Source organism: Neolamprologus multifasciatus, chromosome 10 (genome assembly GCF_963576455.1).
Source record: "Neolamprologus multifasciatus chromosome 10, fNeoMul1.2, whole genome shotgun sequence".
Classification (NCBI taxonomy): Eukaryota; Metazoa; Chordata; class Actinopteri; order Cichliformes; family Cichlidae; genus Neolamprologus; species Neolamprologus multifasciatus.
Genome location: NC_140448.1, coordinates 7,124,755 through 7,145,514, shown reverse-complemented (window position 1 = coordinate 7,145,514; position 20,760 = coordinate 7,124,755). Strand labels below are relative to the sequence as shown.

General features: G+C 41.2%; 1 protein-coding gene across 4 annotated transcripts in view; it reads right to left on the bottom strand.

The window, feature by feature from the left end:
* Window positions 1–20,760, bottom strand: part of srrm3 (serine/arginine repetitive matrix 3) — a 115,735-nt gene that overhangs the window by 20,990 nt on the left and 73,985 nt on the right. For all 4 annotated transcript variants that reach the window (XM_085173652.1, XM_085173651.1, XM_085173653.1 and 1 more), the window contains 3 exons: window positions 14,773–14,874; window positions 14,246–14,326; window positions 13,666–13,734 (listed from right to left, as the gene is read on the bottom strand). In XM_085173652.1, the coding sequence (XP_085029778.1) occupies window positions 13,666–13,734; window positions 14,246–14,326; window positions 14,773–14,874 (252 nt within the window). The remainder of the gene's footprint in view (window positions 1–13,665; window positions 13,735–14,245; window positions 14,327–14,772; window positions 14,875–20,760) is intronic.

Genomic DNA, 20,760 nt, shown 5'->3' with positions numbered 1-20,760 from the left:
GTCTGGACTTCTTTAAATTACTTGAAGACGTTTCACCTCTCATCCGAAAAGCTTCTTCAGGTCTAAGATCAAATGGTGGGGAGTCCCAGATTTAAACCTAGTGGGAGTATCCCCCCACAGAGGGACAAAAGGACCCCCTGATGATAAAAGCAAGCAATAACATTTTGAAATGTATTTGTGCGCTTGGGGGCAGCGTCTCATGGGAGTCAAGCTGCAGAATTTTGGAAGTTGCAGAACAGACAACAAATACAAAAGACTGTTGTTACAATCTAACCTGGATGACACCTTTACAATGGAAACTGGCTGTAAAAACAGCATTAATTTTTTTTATCAAATGTGAAGCTGCTCTCAAAAACGAACCAGAGGTTTTTACAAAGGCTGTTTTTGAAGGACCAAGATCAAGTACTACTGCTTGTTTTGTTTTGTTTTTTGCTTATTAAGGTTCAAGAAGTTTGATGTTATCTATTTATATTAATATTTTTATGTCAGTAAGACACTAAAGTAAAGCATTTCAAAAAGACTGCAGTATTTCTTTTTGAGAGGGACATGGATTCACCATGCATAATGGTGACATGAAACTCCTTATTTTTGATCTTAATAGGAACATATAAAGGGAAAAGAGTACTGGACCAAGAATGGTTCCTTGGGGGACGGCTGCATGTGAGGGAATCAGGTGATGAGAACAAGCCACAGAAAATTTTTCCCACGTGGCTCTCCAGCCTAGAGAATATGATGCCATGATCCACTGTATCAAATGTAGCATTTATTGTAGATCTAAAAGTGTTAAAATGGCAGAATCCCCTGAAGCTGCAATTAATAAAAGATCATTAAGCACCTTTAAAATTGCTGATCCCGTGCTATAATGTGCATTGAAACCAAACTATTACAGTGACAACATTTGTTTTCAGGGAGGCCTGAAGGTGATGAAAAATAACTTTTCCCCAGAGTCTTTACAACAATGTCAGGGTCTAAAAATACCAGAATGACTGATGGAGCCAAGTCCATTGATAGCAATGCTACATCCCCGGACACAGCCCCACTAATGGCTGCCATAACTAGCTCGCAGAAAAACTTAGTCGCTAAAATTTCTAAGCTGGAAGCAAAAGTTGAGACCAAATGCCAAGCTCTCAATGACCTGATTGATTCGCTTCGCAGCAATGTTTCTGACCAAACAGATGAAGTGCGGACTGAACTTTGTGCTAAGATTGATGCTCCAGCTACTACCTGCACTGACCACCATAGCCGGCTAACTAGCCTGAAAGAAGCTGCAGTATTCGGATCGGGTTGTGGACTTGGAGAAGCAAGTTCATGATCTGAAAGAAATTGTATCAGCTCTTTCGGACAAGACCGAAGACCTTGAGGGGAGACAGCGCAGATGCAACATTCGAATACTTGGCGTGAGGGAGCGCTTTGAGATTCGGACGCGCCCTGTCAATTCTGTGGCCCAGCTACTAAAGGAGGTGTTGGGCCTGAATACCGCTCCGACACTGGATTGGGTACATCGCAGCCTACAGACCGTCCCTGCAAGAGACCAGAGACCCAGGCCACTTATTGTCAAATTTCACTACTTTCAAAAAAAAGGAGGAGGTGCTTTGCAGGCCCGCGTTAAACAGTCCCCAGTCCCATAATGGAGACAAAATCCTTTTTGTCTCCATTATTGTCTCCATTCCCAGACCTGCCATCTGCAGTCGCAAAGAGAAGGGGGGCCTTTAAAGAAGCTAAAGATCTACTGCACAGACGTCGGGGTGTGAGATTCGGGATGCTGTACCCAGCGAAGCTGAGGATTTCTTCTCCTCTTGGAGAGGAAATATTCACCAATCTAACGGCTGCTAAAGACTACATTAAGAATTGCATCTTGGCTGTGTGTGGGAATCAAGACACGGGCTGAGTAGACTGTGCTACCTCAATTGCTCTCTGACTCTCTATTGTTCACTGACTCTGACTGCACTTTAGATAGAGGTTTGTACTTTTGCTTCTTTCATAATTTAATAGGTCTGCATATAATTGTTTATCACTGAGCAAAGTAAACGACCAACAGAAGTCATGTGTGCCTTTCCAATCTGCCAGATGTCTAAAAATTATGTTATAGTTGGCGTTCCCTGTTAGGGGCAACATTTGTTTTAGGGAGTGAAGAGACATGTTGGATATAAGCTCTTTTGGGGGGGAAGGTGTAGCTTGTTCCTGGTTTGTGGGAGTTACGTTTATAGTTACTCTGGGTTTTTACTTTTTCTTGTTGGCTGCAGTTTTGTGTGTATACTTACTCCAAATTATTATTCGGCTTGCTTGTCATGACTGTCTTGAAAGTATGAATATGGCTATATAACCAAAAGTGCTGCAACTACACCTGATTCTGATTTATAACATGGAATGTGAAAGGTCTGAATAATTTAAAAAAACGTAAAAGGATATTCACTCATCTGTCGACTTTCAAACCAGACATTGTTTTTCTACAGGAGACACATCTGTGCTCCATGCAAAGCAATAGGATGACACAAAGTTGGGTCTCCCAGGTCTACCATTCTGCATTTAACTCTAAATCGCGGTGGGTTGCCATTTTTGTTAGAAAACATTTTCATTTCATCACTTCAAATGGTCGCTTTCTGATAGTTACTGGCAGGCTCCACAACACTCCAGTTGTTTTGGTGAATACATATGCACCAACTTGGGACAATCCACAATTTTTTATAAGACTGATTGGCCTGCTGCCAGATTTAAATACACATCACCTGATTATGGGTGGGGATTTGAATCTGGTATTCGATCCCAACCTTGACAGGTCTAAGCCACATCAGTCTACTGGGACCTCCAGATCAGTGTCCGTTCTAAATACATTTCTTCAAAACTATGGTATTTCAGATCCACTGCATATCACTGAGCCCTTAGCAAAATACTATTCTTCTTCTCCCCTGTGCATCATTTGTATTCGAGGATTGATCATTTTCTTTTGGATAATTTCCTTATCCCAACGGTCACCATGTGTAAATAACATGTAATTGTAATTTCACATCATGCACCAGTACAGGTTGATATCTCATTTTCAAATGTGTGCACAAGGCAGCGTTTTTGGAAATTTGACTTTGAGTTTTGCAAGTTCATTGAGTACCACATCGAGTTTTTCTAGAAACGAATAACACTCCAGATGTTTCAAAATCTATAATTTGGGAGTCGCTAAAGGCATATCTGCGGGGCCAAATTATTTCTTTTTCATCTTATAAGAATAAAAAGCGAAACGAACCACTTCGAGAACTGACGGATCCATAAATCCTCAATCTGTATATGGCATTGCTTAATACAGTTTAAAATCCTGTATTAATGCTGCTTTCAAGCTATTTTATCAGGATCTCTCTACTTCCCCCACTGATTATTCAGAGGCTGACTTGGACTTCCTCTTGGGAAACATAGATATTACCTCTGCGGAAATATTGCAGGCAGTTAATTCTTTGCAAAATGGCAAGGCACCTGGCCCAGATGGCTTCTCATGTGATTTCTATAAACACTTTGCCGGCAAGTTAGTCTCTTTACTGTCTGAGGTTTTTTTCAGAAATTCAGGCAACAAGCACGTTGCCACAAACTCTGTCCCAAGCCACAATCTCTGTAATACTCAAAAAAGACAAGGATCCTCAAAAATGTAGATCCTATCGCCCCATTAGTCTACTGAATGTGGATTATAAGATCCTAACAAAGGTTCTTGCACTTCGTATTGAGAAGGTAGCACCTTCTATTATACATGGCTTTATAGTGAACCGCCAGTCACATTTCAATATCAGACGTCTGTTAAATGTCCTATATTGTGACCATTGATCACCCTGAGATAATAGCCTCACTAGATGCCAAGAAGGCTTTTGACTGTGTGGATTGGCAATATCTGCTCTCTGTTTTGAAAAAAATTGGCTTTGGGTCTAATTTTATTTCATGGATCAGGACTTTGTACTCAGCGCCCCTGTCTTCAATCCGCACCAATAAAACTATTTTGGAATACTTTTCCCCTACATAGAGGTAGCCGCCAGGGATGCCCCTTAAGCCCCCTCCTAGGGGAAACACTATTCATAAGTGCTCTTTGTATGCAGATGATCTCCTTCTGTATATTACAGATCCGGAGGAATCAATTCCTTCAGCTCTGGACCTCATTGGATCCTTTGGCCGCCTGTCTGGTTACAGATTGAACCTGGCTAAAAGCACTATTAACAGTCTGGCAAAGAAGGCTGACTACTCAGCCTTGCAGTTTAGACTGGAACACTCCCCATTCACCTATTTGGGTATTCAGATCACTAACACTTAGCCAGTATTACCCATCTCTCTTGCTGGGGGGGGTCAACACAATTAAAATGGTAGTCTTGCCTCGATTCATGTATCTCTTCCAGATGATACCCCTTTTCCTTCCTAAAACCTTTTTCACCCAGTTAGATGGACTCATATCATCTTTTATTTGGGACAAAAAAGTTCAAAGAATCTGTAAATCCCTGTCACAGTGATCTAAGTCGGAAGAAGGCCTGGCCCTACCAAACTTTATGTATTATTATTGGGCTGCCAATATCGTGAAATTATCCACCTGGATGCGGGCATTTAGGAAGGCAGAGGGCCACTTTGGTCCACTCAGTAGCCACCTGCTGTAGCTCAGGTGGCAGAGCGGATCAGCCACTAACCAGAAGGTCGGTGGTTCGATCCCCGGCTGCTCCAGTCTGCATGCCAAATATCCTTGGGCAAGATACTAACCCCATGTTGCTCTCCGAGTGTGCTCTCGGAGTGTGAATGTGTACGAATGTTAGATACTCAGCACTTAAACTTTAAAGTGCTTGTGTGAATGGGTGTGATTGGGTGAATGAATTAGCTGTATAAAGCGCTTTGAGTGCTCGGACAGAGTAGAAAAGCGCTATATAAGAACCAGTCCATTTACCATTTACCACTATGGAGCTAGATGGTAATCTCACTATATTGTTAAGATGTATGTGTCCTACTGCGCAAGTGTCCAGTGGGGGGTTGGCATGGCTATGCGCAGATGGGAAAGGGGGAGTAGAAGTTTGGAGGGTCTGTTTTTTCTGTGGTTGTACGAAAGAAGGCGACCATTAAAGCTGGAGTTACTATGCCAGTTGTGTGATTATTGGACTAACATTGATAGCAGATGATGGCTGCTGCTGGGAATTACAAAGTGCCACCATTGTTCAATGAGAAGACATCGTATGAAAGTTGGAAAAATGAACAAACAAACAAACAAGACTTGGACCAAAAAAAAAAAAAAAGCAGGCTCTCGCGATTACTTTGTCGCTATCGGGAAGAGCGAGGGAAAGCGCGCTGGAAATCGCAGCCCATGACCTCAACACGGATACGGGGATGGATGTTCTTCTTACCAAACTGGACTCGGTGTTTTTAAAATAAGAAAGAGATCGACAGTATGATGTTTACACAGAATTTGATCAGATCAACAGACCAAGTGACATGTCGATGGTGGATTACATTATCGCATTTGAATGACGGTACAACAAGATACATAAGTTCAAAATGGAATTACCAGATGCAGTGTTAGCATTTAAGCTGCTAGACACCGCGGAGCTAAATACTAAAGACAAACAGCTAGCACTTACCGCTTGTTCCACCATCTCGTTTGATAACATGAAATCAGCCTTGAAAAGGATTTTTGGTGATAACGTCTCTTCGCCACAAGAGGGCAACTCCGCTTACTTCACAAAGTGCACAGGCAAGTGTGAACGTAGTTCAAATTCAGAGCAACCCCAAAGAATAGCTGCAGTCTCTTGACAAATATGGGAGGAGAACAAGATGTGCAGTATGCCAAAGCACTTATCACTGGGTAAAAGACTGCCCTAACAAAACAGAACATGAGAAGTTAGCAAAAGCTGTGGGCTCAAAGAGTGATGTTGAAGAATGTAACATTGCTCTGTTTTCAAACGAATCACCCTCTGATACACAAATCTTCATGATGGAAGCTTTAAGGTCTGCCGTAATTGACACTGCTTGTACAAGAACTGTGTGTGGAGAAAAATGGCTCACAGATTATGTAAGTGAGTTACCTAAGAAAGAGTTGCAAAAAATAAAAGATGAAAAGAGCACAAGACCGTTCTGCTTTGGTGATGGAAAAATTGTTCAATCCACAAGGAAAGTAACAATTCCAGCAAAAACAGGACAAACTAGATGCAAGATAGAAACAGAAGTTGTTCCAGATGATATACCGATGCTTTTAAGCAAGACTTCATTAAAGAGAGCAAGTGCAGTCTTGGACATTGTTCAAGACAAAGCAACAATGTTTGATCAACCTGTAAAACTTGAACTGACATCTTCTGGACACTATTGTGTAAACTTGAGAAATGAAAGCAACCTTAATAAAAGCCAGCTAGAGAAAAGTGAGACACCTAGTGATGAAGATGAAATTCTCATTGTGACAAAAAACATGACAACAAAGGAGAAAAAGACAGTCCTTAAACTACACAAACAATTTGGACATGCATCAGTTGACAGACTGCAAAAACTCCTGTCTTGCTCAGGCAATAGTGATGATGAAAGCATTACAATCCTGAAGAATATTACAAAAAACTGTGAAACATGCATCCGATACAGTAAACCAAAACATAAGTCTGCAGTGGGTTTACCCATGGCTTCAACATACAATGAAACTGTTTCAGTGAACCTGCATGAGCTTGAGCCAGGACTGTGGTATCTACATGCCATTGACCATTTCACAAGATTCGGTGCAGGAAGTATCATCACCACAAAAAAGACCCAGGGAGATAGTGAAGCACTTTATCCACTGCTGGATAAGCATTCACGGTCCACTGCGCAGACTATTCAGTGACAATGGCGGTGAATTTAATAATGAAGAAATAAGAGACATGGTGGAGAAATTTAACATTGAGGTTAAAACCACTGCAGGGTACAGTCCGTGGAGCAATGGCTTGCTTGAAAGGCACAATCAAATCCTTACTGAAATGTTACTGAAGGTAAAGAGAGGCAATGAGTGTGACTGGAAAACTGCTCTGGACTGGGCTTTGATGGCAAAGAACTGTATGCACAATGTACATGGCTACAGTCCCTACCAACTTATCTTTGGACAAAATCCAAATCTGCCTTCAGTACTTACTGACAGACCCCCAGCTTTGGAAACTGAAGTGAGTACATGGATTGCCCAGCACACTGCAACGTTACATGCCATGAGACGAGCTTTTACAGTGGCTGAATGCTCTGAAAGGATACAAAGAGCCCTTCGCAAACAGCTGCGATCCACTGACGACAAATATGAAATGGGGGACAAAGTCTATTATAAAAGGACAGACTGTCATGAGTGGAAAGGTCCAGGTGTGGTCATTGGCCAAGATGGTGTAGTAATATTTGTCAGGCATGGAAGAACCTATGTCAGAGTACACCAGTCTAGGCTCAGAAAAGTGTATGAACCACAAGTGAACATGGAAGAAACCCAAGAGGAAAATCCGATTAAAACAGATGAAAATCTTTTAAAGACCCCAGCAGCAGTACTTGGTTAGGAACACGATTTTGAAAACAAAAATGGGGAGATGGCACCAACAAACAGTGAACCACTTAGCAGTGCAGAAAATGAACTGCTCGGTACTGCAGAAAACAGCGAGTCCTGTGATCCAATGCGACCTGGAGAAAGAGATCCCACACTGTCTCACTCAACCACAGATATAGAAAGATCAAAACTTAAAGTTGGACAAATAATAAATACACAGACAAAGAAACAGGTCAAACGTGCTGGAAAAATAATCACTTGAGCAGGAAAAGCCACTGGGAAAAACAGAAAGTGGTACAACGTGAAATACAGTGAGCCAGAGGAAATTGCTGGATTCATGGGTTCCATTAATGTGGAGCAAGTAAACAACCTTCAAGTGACACGGTCTGAAGAGGCCAAGTCATGCACAGGCAAAACCAGATATGAAATATTAGTGGTGAAGGAAGACATCTTCTCACAAGCCAAACAAACTGAACTTGACAACTGGAAAAGAAACAATGTGTTTGAAGTGGAGAAAGATAAAGGTCAGAAATGTATATCAACAAGGTGGGTGTGCACACTCAAGCAAACACCAGGGGGCATTGTTCCCAAAGGTAGACTGGTTGCAAGAGGCTTTGAAGAAATAAACACTCAAGAACTTTCCAAAGACTCACCAACATGTTCCTCAGAGTCCCTGAAGATGGTCATAGCAGTCATATGTCAAAATCAATGGAAACTGAACTCTATGGACATTAAAGCAGCTTTTCTGCAAGGTAAAGATTTAACCCGAGACGTGTACATCCGACCACCTGAAGAAGCTCAGAGCAAAGGAACTACAGTGGGGCAAAAAAGTATTTAGTCAGCCACCGATTGTGCAAGTTCCCCCACTTAAAATGATGACAGAGGTCAGTAATTTGCACCAGAGGTACACTTCAACTGTGAGAGACAGAATGTGAAAAAAAAAATCCATGAATTCACATGGTAGGATTTGTAAAGAATTTATTCGTAAATCAGGGTGGAAAATAAGTATTTGGTCAATAACAAAAATACAACTCAATACTTTGTAACATAACCTTTGTTGGCAATAACAGAGGTCAAACGTTTACTATAGGTCTTTACCAGGTTTGCACACACAGTAGCTGGTATTTTGGCCCATTCCTCCATGCAGATCTTCTCAAGAGCAGTGATGTTTTGGGGCTGTTGCCGAGCAACACGGACTTTCAACTCCCGCCACAGATTTTCTATGGGGTTGAGGTCTGGAGACTGGCTAGGCCACTCCAGGACTTTCAAATGCTTCTTACGGAGCCACTCCTTTGTTGCCCGGGCGGTGTGTTTTGGATCATTGTCATGTTGGAAGACCCAGCCTCGTTTCATCTTCAAAGTTCTCACTGATGGAAGGAGGTTTTGGCTCAAAATCTCACGATACTTGGCCCCATTCATTCTGTCCTTAACACGGATCAGTCGTCCTGTCCCCTTGGCAGAAAAACAGCCCCATAGCATGATGTTTCCACCCCCATGCTTCACAGTAGGTATGGTGTTCTTGGGATGCAACTCAGTATTCTTCTTCCTCCAAACACGACGAGTTGAGTTTATACCAAAAAGTTCTACTTTGGTTTCATCTGACCACATGACATTCTCCCAATCCTCTGCTGTATCATCCATGTGCTCTCTGGCAAACTTCAGACGGGCCTGGACATGCACTGGCTTCAGCAGCGGAACATGTCTGGCACTGCGGGATTTGATTCCCTGCCGTTGTAGTGTGTTACTGATGGTGACCTTTGTTACTTTGGTCCCAGCTCTCTGCAGGTCATTCACCAGGTCCCCCCGTGTGGTTCTGGGATCTTTGCTCACCGTTCTCATGATCATTTTGACCCCACGGGATGAGATCTTGCGTGGAGCCCCAGATCGAGGGAGATTATCAGTGGTCTTGTACGTCTTCCATTTTCTGATGATTGCTCCCACAGTTGATTTTTTCACACCAAGCTGCTTGCCTATTGTAGATTCACTCTTCCCAGTCTGGTGCAGGTCTACAATTCTTTTCCTGGTGTCCTTCGAAAGCTCTTTGGTCTTGGCCATGGCGGAGTTTGGAGTCTGACTGGTTGAGGCTGTGGACAGGTGTCTTTTATACAGATGATGAGGTCAAACAGGTGCCATTCATACAGGTAACGAGTGGGGGACAGAAAAGCTTCTTACAGAAGACGTTACAGGTCTGTGAGAGCCAGGGATTTTCCTTGTTTGAGGTGACCAAATACTTATTTTCCACCTTGATTTACGAATAAATTCTTTACAAATCCTACCATGTGAATTCATGGATTTTTTTTTCACATTCTGTCTCTCACAGTTGAAGTGTACCTCTGGTGCAAATTACTGACCTCTGTCATCATTTTAAGTGGGGGAACTTGCACAATCGGTGGCTGACTAAATACTTTTTTGCCCCACTGTATATGGAAGTTGAATAAATGTGTTTATGGCCTGGCAGATGTTTCATTATTCTGGTACAACAAGGTGAAAGAAACCATGCAGAAGGTGGGGGGCACAGTGTCAAAAGTTGATCCAGCCATCTTCTACTGGCTAGATGATCTCTGTAAGGTGACAAGGGTACTTGCATGTCATGTAGATGACTTTATGTGGGGTGGTTCAGACATGTTCTCCACAGTAGTCATCCCCAAACTGAAAGCTGCTTTTCAAGTTGGATGAGAAGAGCATAACAGCTTCAACTACATCGGGATGGAGGTTCACTTTCTTCAGAATGAAATACAACTACAACAAGATGCGTACATAAAAAACCTACAGCCTATTCCTATTGATCCCACCAGGGCACCACAGCGGGAGGCTTCTTTAACAGATACAGAGATAAAAATCCAAGATTGGACAGACATTGTGGGTAGCAAGACAGAGCAGACCCAACATCATGTGTGACATTTCCATCTTGGCATCAAACACAAAACATGCTACTATTCAGACAATGCACTGCACAAACAAACTGATCAGAAAACTTAAATCAGAGGAGGTTACGCTGAGGTTTCAGTTCTTGGGTGAAAGCAAATCCCTCAAATTAGTGGTGTTTAGTGATTCCTCGATGGGAAACCTCTCAGACCGAGGCACACAAGGTGGACACTTTATCATGTTGATGGGAGAAGGTGGAAAGTTGTCAATGAATGCGTTTTTTTTTTTAAACACTAGTTTGGAGTGGGTCAGTTTTTTCTGTGGTTGTATGAAAGAAGGCAATCATTAAAGTTGGAGTTACTATGGCAGTTGTGTGATTATTGGACCAACATTTATCCCCTGTTACAATAATGTGTTTAAGTCTACCAGTCAGTCACAATGTTAATTTTAAAAATCCTGTGGTTAAGAACTCTCTTAATGTTTAGTTTCAGTGTTGACGACATTTCGGGCTGAAGCAGTCGCTTGTCTGCTCCCCTATTGCGTCAAATCACTTTTTTTACCAGATCTCAGCGATGCAGGGTTCAAGGTTTGGTACAGCAGGGGAATTATCTGTTTCTCAGATCTGTTTGTTAAAGGGTAATTTTTAATCCTTTGAAACATTATCTAAAGATTTTGGAATCCCATAGACTCACTTCTTTAGATACTTACACGCCCGTAGCTTTGCAGTTAAACACTTCACTTCTTATCCAAGTCTACCTACTGACTGTCCACTTTGAGGACTGTCTGCAATTTCGACCTATTGCTAGAGGCCATATTTCTCAAATATATAGCACATTGGAGCATACAAAGGCAGACTCTGTGTCCAAAGCCAGAAAGGCATGGGAACTGGACTTAAACCTCCAGATCTCAGACGACCTATGGGACCTTAGTGTTAGCAGGATCCATGAATCCTCAATCTGTATACGGCATTGTATAATACAGTTTAAAATCCTTCACCGGGCGTACCTAACCAAAGCTAAACTCGCCAAAATATACAATACCTCTGATGATGGAAGCAATCACCTGCTACTATGAGCCATATGTTCTGGACGTGCTCTGATTTGAACCGGTTGTGGGAATTAGTTTTTAAAGCTTTTTCATATGTGTGTGGGAAAACACATATGAAGCACATATTTGGTGTCCTCCTAAACCAACACGGTATAGCTTCTTATCAAATGTATGCAGTGGCTTTCTCATCTCTCCTGGCACGCAGGCTAATTCTTCTTAAGTGGAAGGATTCTGGTCTGCCAGTGTTTGTTCAGTGGGTAGAGAGGTAGATAGAGCATTTGAGATACAGTTTGAGAGGGTCTCAAAGTAAATACTACAAAACCTGGTCATACTTTATTGAATATGTGGAGAAGTTGTCATTTACTGAAGTATTACTGCTTTTATCTGTGGGTTTTTTTTTTCTTTAAAGCCACCTACTATCTGACAAGAACTGCACACAGTGCAGCCCCCCCCCCCCCCCCCCCCCCGTTTATTTATTTTATTTTATTTTTGTTTGTTTGTTTGCTTTTTGGTGTTTTCTGCCTTGTTCACATGGTAGTATTTCTTGTTTGTGTCCATAGATTATACATTTTCCTGCGTGGCACAACCAGTTTCACAATGGCAGTGTTTGTAATTGCAATTCCAGTTATATTTTTCTGTATTTTTGTCACATTGGAAAATCATAAATAAAGTTATCAAAAAATAAATAAATAAAATAAAACTGGCTGCCAGTAGACAGCTGTTAATTATGAATAGCACACTAGGCCCAATTGTCAAAGACCTCTTTGAATGGTTGTTTCAGGACCACAGACTGGGCTTCACTTCAGCCAAAGCAGAGAAAGAAAGAAATGGTCAAAAACAGCAAAAAATGTGGGACAGAGGGATCAAAGGCAGGGGGAGTGATGTCAGGCCTGGTCTTATCAACTTTACCAACAAAAAACTGTAAGAAATGTTCCTGGAAGGTAAGGGGTGGGATATTTCAGCAAACAATGCACTCTGAATCACATGCATCTATATGTGCAGCAACATCTGCAGGGAGCTCTAACAGCAGTTCTGTACTTTACATGTGTTGGTCATCACACTTAGTAGAACATGCTGCTCCCTACAATAAAGCCACACTTATTGGCCAAACCCCTTTAACATAATAAGCAGGATATGGGCTATTCCTCAGTCTTCAGCACAGGACTGACACATCACCTTCCTATCACTTTTCACCCTCATTGCAGTTTCCATGGTGATTAGTCAGGCCGGCCTGTGCAAGTTATTTTCCTGAAGAGCCCTACATCTCCCATGCTGTTTTACACACCTACAGCATGCAGCACAGAGTGGGAGGGAGCACTTTGTTGATGCTCTGAAAAAGGAGGAGTAATAAAGCTGTCACAGTAATAAATGTGGCTGAGCTGTGGCCCTCGTGACAGCCCATGCTTCCCCACAGAAGGGCCTCAGGTAGGGACTGTTGTGTATGAGGTGTTATTCTGGAGAGGACATTCTTCTCCTCCTCTGTCACAAGCTCTGGTGACAGCTGAATCCCTCGCCATGGCACAACGTTTATCACAAGGGCATAAACAGTATAGCTATGAGACGAATATGCACCCAAATGGCCTGAGATCAACCTGCTGCTATTTTAAAGAAACAAAGACCAGCGAAATGTTAGCAGGACAGGACTGCGTATAATCTCCCCCCTCCCCTTCCTAATCTGCATCTTAAAAAAGAGCATCAGAGGAGGATGTCTCTTTGGAGGAACGTTGTATGTCGCCCTCCTGCTTCCTTGTTCTAGACATTCTGATATCAGCAGCACCTGCAATGCAGAACATCCTTGCTGTGAGGCTGAAAGGGAGGCGCGGCAATGAGTAGAGAGGACATGGGGGAAATGGGATGAGAGTGGATGGATGGAGGAGGGAAAGCAGAGCAGGGCAGCGCAGTGATGCTCAGCAATTTAGAGGCTCATTTTTCTTGAGTTGTGCGCCCAGTCATACAGACTGGGTTATTAGAGCAACACATTTAGCCCATTTCCCCTTGAGTCAGGCAGAGAATGAGGGAAACCAGAGGAGGAAGAGGCCACTCTACCACTGCTTATTGCTGTTATGATATCCCAAGGCACCTAGAGTTTTTGTTGATGAGCTCTTGCTTTTGGGGTCTCTTCCAAGCCTCATTTTCACCTTTCCCCTTTCCTTTAATATTTCGGATAAATGAACTACAGTGCTGAAAATGCTTCATCACAAGGCGAACTGTTGATCAAAGCCTTCAATTCTTTACCTTTGCACACACGCAAACACACACACGCACATGTGCGCACTCACCGGTCTCGCTTGTGTTTCTTCCCACTCTTTTTCTTCTTCTCTCTGTGAGTGGGTGAGAAGCTGCCAAACCTGTTGATGGAGAGAAGGATACATGACGTGACTGCTAAGTGAACCTCAGATAGATGTTAAACTGTGGCTTTTCACTCAACTGCATTACATTACCCCTTAGATAGGGTCATTATGAGCAAAGGTATCATCTTATAGTGGCTCAGCTGATTTCTCTCTCAGCTCTATTCATCCCTCTGCCTTTCTCCTTTTATTGTGGCTGCTCTCTAATGCCTCTGTGTCTCTTCTTTTCAATCTCTTGCTCCCCCTCTTTTCCTGACGTTGTCAAAAGAAAATGGGAGATGAGGGTATGCTTTGCTAATCGCTCCCCACCCCCACGCACAGTCGCGGTATCTGATGGCTCATTTGTGATACTCACACCAAAATAATTGGAATTCCGTTTTACAAAACCACCAGTGTAATTATTCTGTCAGCGGAGCTGGCGAAAGGAAAAAAAAAAAAAAAAAAAAAAAAAGGAAAACAGAGCAAAATTGAACCACTTCATCAGTGATCAGTGGAAGCTGTTTCCACTCACCGACTCCTTCGACGGCCAGATTTCTTCTTCTTCCTTTTCTTTGGACGAGGGGAAGGTGAGCTGCTTGATTTCCTCTTCACCCTGAATTGGCCGCATCAAGAGAGTTAGGGGGAGCATAAATCATTTACAAGCGATTGCTATTATAATCATCTCCAGTTTTCAATTTCTGATTACAGTTATTTGCCGATGCTTTGCCGATAACAGGAATGATAAGTGTATATTTTCTCATTTCATTCATAACACAATATCCATACAATACATCTTACCATCCAAACAGGAAATCACTTTGAGGAAATGACACTTAATCTTGTCTATGAAGCGGCACACACACACACACAGAGTACAGTCTAAATGACCATCTATGTGACAGTTTTCATATATAAATAATAATTGCTGCCTACCTCTGCATGCACACACGCACTGTGGGTGATATTTTACGATTTTTTTGTGTTTACATTTGGAGGAAACACGCACAAGCCATGTGACAGGGACGACAGACAGCTGATTTAACACATCCTTGAACATACCTGTTGTCACCATGGTAGTCATGCCCATAATCTCCATCTTCATAGCCAATCACTTCAGGGTCCTCTTCATACCCATCAGGGGGATAGTGCAGGTGGTTGACCCTGAAAACACATGAAGAGATTGTGGTGAACAGTGTGTCTTCATTGTCTTCAGTGAAAACATGCAGACAAACAAAGCCCCACACAGACAAATCTGTGTGGGGCTTCTTCATAATTAACTTTTTATATTTGCCATCTTAGCTGGGTGTGTGTGACAATGGCAACCACAGACACTACTGAGGGGGAAACAATACAGGCACCTATGTGACTCACATCTTCATCAGCAGAATGAAAAAGGATGAAAAGAAGAACTGAGCAACATCATTTTCAGCATGTGGGGACATTAAACAATTAAAATAAACAAAGCCAACTTGTGTCATATTTATAAATGTTTTTTTAGACATACAACCTAATCAATTTAGCCAAGTGATGGATTTATACCAGGTGGATAGTGGATAGCAGCAGCATGTGGTGTGCAGGCTGCCAGGGTTGAAGGAAGCTGAGAGAACGTTGATGATGGCAGCTGCTCACTGTTTGAAAGAACCTCAGGAAAGAGGAGTAACAAGTCTGCAGACTATCATACTACCATACTATACTAATCTGATGTCAATATTAGAGAACTTTACATTTTTAATACAATTATCACATTTGTTTAGGGATTTTCTTGCAAAGAGATTTTCTTTTTACCTTTGTAGTAAAAAGAAAAGAGATTGTAGTGAGAGCCAAAGGGGAAAAAAACACTGTCATTGTTATACATCACACTATATAAATGCAATCCATTATTATTATTATTATTATTACATAAAAATGGCGATTAATATGCTGAAGTATAGCAGACATTTTATCTATCAAATAGTAGGAATGCTTCACTGTACATGGACAGCGAAGAGAAACTTTAATTGTGACCAACAAACACAGTAAGAGGGACATTATGCTGGTAAAACAGCCACTCATCAGCGCCCTCTAGAGGACAACTGGTGAAATGTGACACTTTTCCTAAATGATTTACTGTATTTAGTGGCTCTGTGTTAAGAAATTATGCAACACAAGTGTAGCATATGGAAAGACATCTGGTGTAAAATCTGTACCAAATCATAGACGTGGATCTTCCACTCTGGTAACCCAGTTGGAAATAAAGTAGCAGCAGAAAGAAAATGCAAAATTATTTATTAAATTTTCTGAATGTATTAATCATATCTTGGATGTATGGGTTCAGCTCAAATTGGTAAAATGCTCTAATCACAAAGTAACACCAAGATGAATGAAAATTAGCTTTACAGGCATGGCCCGACCGATTTTTAACATAGCCTTATTGCAAGTAGAAAGTCTTAAGGGAAGCCCTTATTTTAAGTCCTTACAGTGTTAGACAGAAGTCAGGGGGTATTTATAGCCTAATAAATCCTGATGAAACAACAACTGTATAGGAAGTTTTATACCAATGCATTCCCTCTCAAAAAACCATAAATGTCAGGCTACCACTAGAGAGAAGTCAACGGTGTTCATCCTCTAGAAGCCATGAACAGATGTACAGAAATGTCATTCTAATCTAATGCTCATTTATAAAAATGACCCAGATGACAGATCAATGGTGCTGTCCTTTGGTGAGGCTAGAAACATTCCACCTACCCATATGGTAAATAGCATTAAATCTTAAAGGAACAAAAACAGAAGCAAGAAAAATAAAACGACTATATTACACGACAAAAAAATAAAAATAAAAATAAAAATAAAAATCGAATACAACTTGAGTTCTATACTGACAGTTGCAATTTTCCCTCACTGCAGCAATGAGAATATCATTAGCTCTCAATCTCTTACAGACCAGCTTGTGGGATTCATATCTTCAGACTTGTTTATCACACATTGCATTGTATGTATTGACAGATGGCTGGAGCCTCCTTTCTTCCTCTTGGCCTCACTACCCTCTTCACTCTTAGGTGCCTCTTCTGGTCTGCCAAATGTGACCTTGCCACTGTGATGTTAAATAAAATTTAAAAAAAACACACCATACTGACTCTTTTTTTCCCTCATGCTGTCACAACTCCCAGAGTTTATCAGCTCAAACTATTATAACACACTCAGCATGTCATATTCTGGGTGTTATGACGCTTCCCCCCCCCCCCCCCCCCCCCCCCACACACATATGTAACACATGGGAGCACTGTCTTTAGCGAAGACAACAGATAGGTTCTCAGCGCGACACCATGCCTCCTTTATTAATAGGTAAGAGATAAAAAAGGAATGTATAATCAGACAAAGGTGTGATATAAATTTGGATAAAACGGAACAGTGAAAAAGAAAAAGAACAGAAGAAAAAAACAAATAAGTTGTGTCAAGTATCTGGAAGGAGAGAGTGGAGCCAATACGAACAGGGAATGGGGTCTGGTGGTTAGTTGAGAAGACTTTGGCCTTTAATTGGCTGAGCACCACTAGGCACAGCAGGGAGGCTAAGAACCAGCAGAATGACATCTGTGATGAACATGAGTTACAAAAATCAACTTAATTGGAACTCGTGCAACAAAAATATCTGCCTCAAACAGCAGAATTAAGTGAGGAGAGACATAAGGCAGCGTGGGTGTCAGACAACTCAGATGTTTGCATTAGAAAGTGAAGTTGAAAGTTTGCGAGGGAATATTGACTATAGATGATATTTCAAGTAAGCACCGCATGTTGATGGCACTCACACTGTCACTGCAAAAAGGCAAAAATAACTCACATTTTAACTCTGAGCTGAGAAGACACGCATGTACACAGAAACACATCGATACCCTGCAGTATTATTTTTTGGTTAGATTCACTAAAATCTCTGTAAAGTCTATATTTTTATTATTTAGCTTTTGAAATCCAGATGGTGTGGCCTCTCAGACTAAATGCAGGCTCGAGTCCAAGCCTCTGGTAATGTAATTGGCTTGGCCTTGGAGAAAGTGTTCGGATACTAGGCTTGTGCACATTCAGAAGCAGCTGCATAATCTTTTCCTTACCATCAATATTTTTCTAAAAAAAATGCCATCACTCCACATCAGCCAAATACAAAATATTTAGCATGGCTGTATTAGGTAGAAACCTCTGGGAAAGAGAAATAAAGCCAAAAAACTAGAGTTTCTCTTAGAGCCACTTTAAGCTGGCTGTAAAAGTGAGTCAATTCAAACCGACGCTCATGTTAAAATGCCCAACTGAAGTGATGAAACTGACATGTTTACAGCATAGTGGGGGGAAAAAAGATCTTGGCTCACCTTCATAACAGCTGTATGGGGGTGACTAGTTTGAGTAATTGGAGTAATTGGACTGGACCCATTGGTCATGTTAGAGCATTTTAATGGAGTTAGCTTACCAATTCAGATTGGAATGTGGTTTATTGTACTAAAAGCTTGATCAAAAACTTTGCAGTCCAGGTAAGTGAAATTCTACTTATCTCTTTTTTCCATTTTTTTTTTACTTATCACAAAGTAACATTTCTCTTTGCAGTGCATCCATGCAGTCAATGGAGTCATCTTGATAAGCAAGTTTGCTAACATTAGCTAATAACCTAATATGCACTAATTATCTATTACAAAGCCAGATCTCAATTAACAACATCTGCACTGTGATTTAAAGTCGGATGTATTAATAGTAGGATGTGTTAATAACACAGCAGTTCTAATTGTTTGTGCTATTCACTTGACAAATTTCTGACTTCTAAAAAAAATGATGAAAAAACATCTCTAATGGGATTCACAGACTTTACCCATTACCCATGAGTGTGCTGACTCAGTTAGCTGAAGTTGCTTTAGATTCTTTTAAACAACAGGGACATTAAAATGTAAATAATTGTGAAAGATTCATAACAGCATGCAACTTCAGCATTACTTGCTGACTTTACATTTAATGTCTTGATTTAGTTTTTTCAAAACAAAACAAAAAGAAATTGTTGCTTTAGCTGTCGGTGTTGCCCCCACAGGGCAGGAAAAGAAACTTGCTGCCAAAAAGAGCAATTAACAACAATTTCAACAATCTAGTGGTCCCCATGCTTAGTCATTAGTGACAAATCAACCAATTCCCCATCCTGTCTCTAGTTTCCTAATTTATACTATGCTCCATTATACTGGCGACATCTGTCCAGTCCAGACAGCGTTCCTATTAGGCAGATGAGTAAGTCTCTCTGCTGACCTGGTGAGGTAAGAGCCTCTCTAATTCAGCCACTGTCCCTGAGACTTGGCAGTGATGGATTATGGCCAAGGGTCTCCCTAGGGCTGTAGCACCAAGTAGTGCAACTCATTCATAGCCTCTTTCAGACGACCACTCTGCTCGTGAAGTCCTGCACATGTTTCTGTTTCTGCAGAGAGTTATAGTTTGTTATTCTGGGGAGGAGGCAGGTGGTGGCTGTATGGATTACTCTTCATTATATGTATGGGGGCAAACTACAGAGACTTTAGAGTTGTCATATTGAGATGAAAAGTTTACTGTGCTGGGATTTCTATAAGCTGAGCTGATTGATTAGATGGTCGTCGGGGAAAAACCTTGATCTTGTGGATGCACAATGTTTAGATAAGGTATAACCACTTCTATACAAAATAAGATATATTTCTGTTTCCTAATAAGGAAAGGCAATAAGGAAAGGCTGGTCTCGGGTATTACATCAGATATTGAACTGCTATCTGAAACTATGGGGCAGCCTCGGTAAGTAAGCACAAAAGCCTCTGAGAGGCTTTACATGCTGCATTCCTTGTCTCGCTCCACATTCCCATCCATTCTTCAGGAAATCAATGTGGGACACCAGTAAACAGAGTTATGAGGTAGCCCATCCATGCTTACTGCTGGCTGTTTATTGCCAGTGTATTAAGCTACAGCTGAGAGGCCTAGCCTGTCAATAATTCTTGTCCCTGAGGAAAAGATGGCATGTGAATAAAACCTCACAGCTAAGCAAAATCAAACACTCTGAAGGCAGTAGCATATTTGTGTTTGTACAACCATTGGAGAAGCATTCATTTAGCCTATGTGCATCTATATTTATATATTTCTGTTCTTTCTTCAAGTTACAATCAGCTTCTACCTAGATTATTTGCCTTATACTGATTTATCATATTCTGTCATTTTCTTTCCTCAGACTTCCTGTATCTCTTATCAATTTGTAATACCCTTTCTCAATCCAACCAACATATCTAATTGAGGAGTCTGCAGCTATGCTTCTGGCTTTGTTAGCCTGCACTGGCACCCAAACATGCTCATGACAGCATTTCTAACATGCTGGTATTTAGCAGGATTGTCTTATTACCCTTTCAGTTTAGTAGCATGGTTTATTTTGTTTTTGGTTAGCATGCACTCATACAGCCAAGCTCTTATTTGTGGGCTGATATTGCTTCCATAAAGTAGTCAGATGGGGTTTTGCAGAAGGGATGTCTGCACTAGATTATTATAACAGCTATAGTTGTAGAAAAACCTAAAGGCAACAGTTAGCTTAATGATTGTTTACATTTACTGAACTTTTACTCAGCAGCATCTGCAAAGCCTTTTACAGACTGTGTCAAAGAAGTCACCATTGTGACTGCATGCTGTTACAAAAAATGGCCAAAATGTTTGCTGTAAACTTTGCAACAGTTTGCATATCACAGCTCAGCTATAAGCTAGTCACATAATCTCAAATCTGTTAGCTGATTTGATCTGCTAATTGTTCATGATTAACATTGGAGGCTTTGAGTGGTGTACTTCTATTGGTTAGCCCCAATAATAGTTTTATAATAGCAGACATGAATAGTTAGGGCATCACTGGGCTTCAGTGGTAGCAGCTCCACCAAAATTCAACAAAAAAGCTGCATTAGATGCCTCCTCTCTCATATTCAAGGAAAACTAACTCATAGGCTGTGTTTATAACTTCAGTCTAAAATAACAAGGTTAAAATGATTGAATATTCTGCAAAATGTAGCTTTTTTCTTTTTCTCCCTTTTATAACGCATATTGACTAGGAAGGACAGA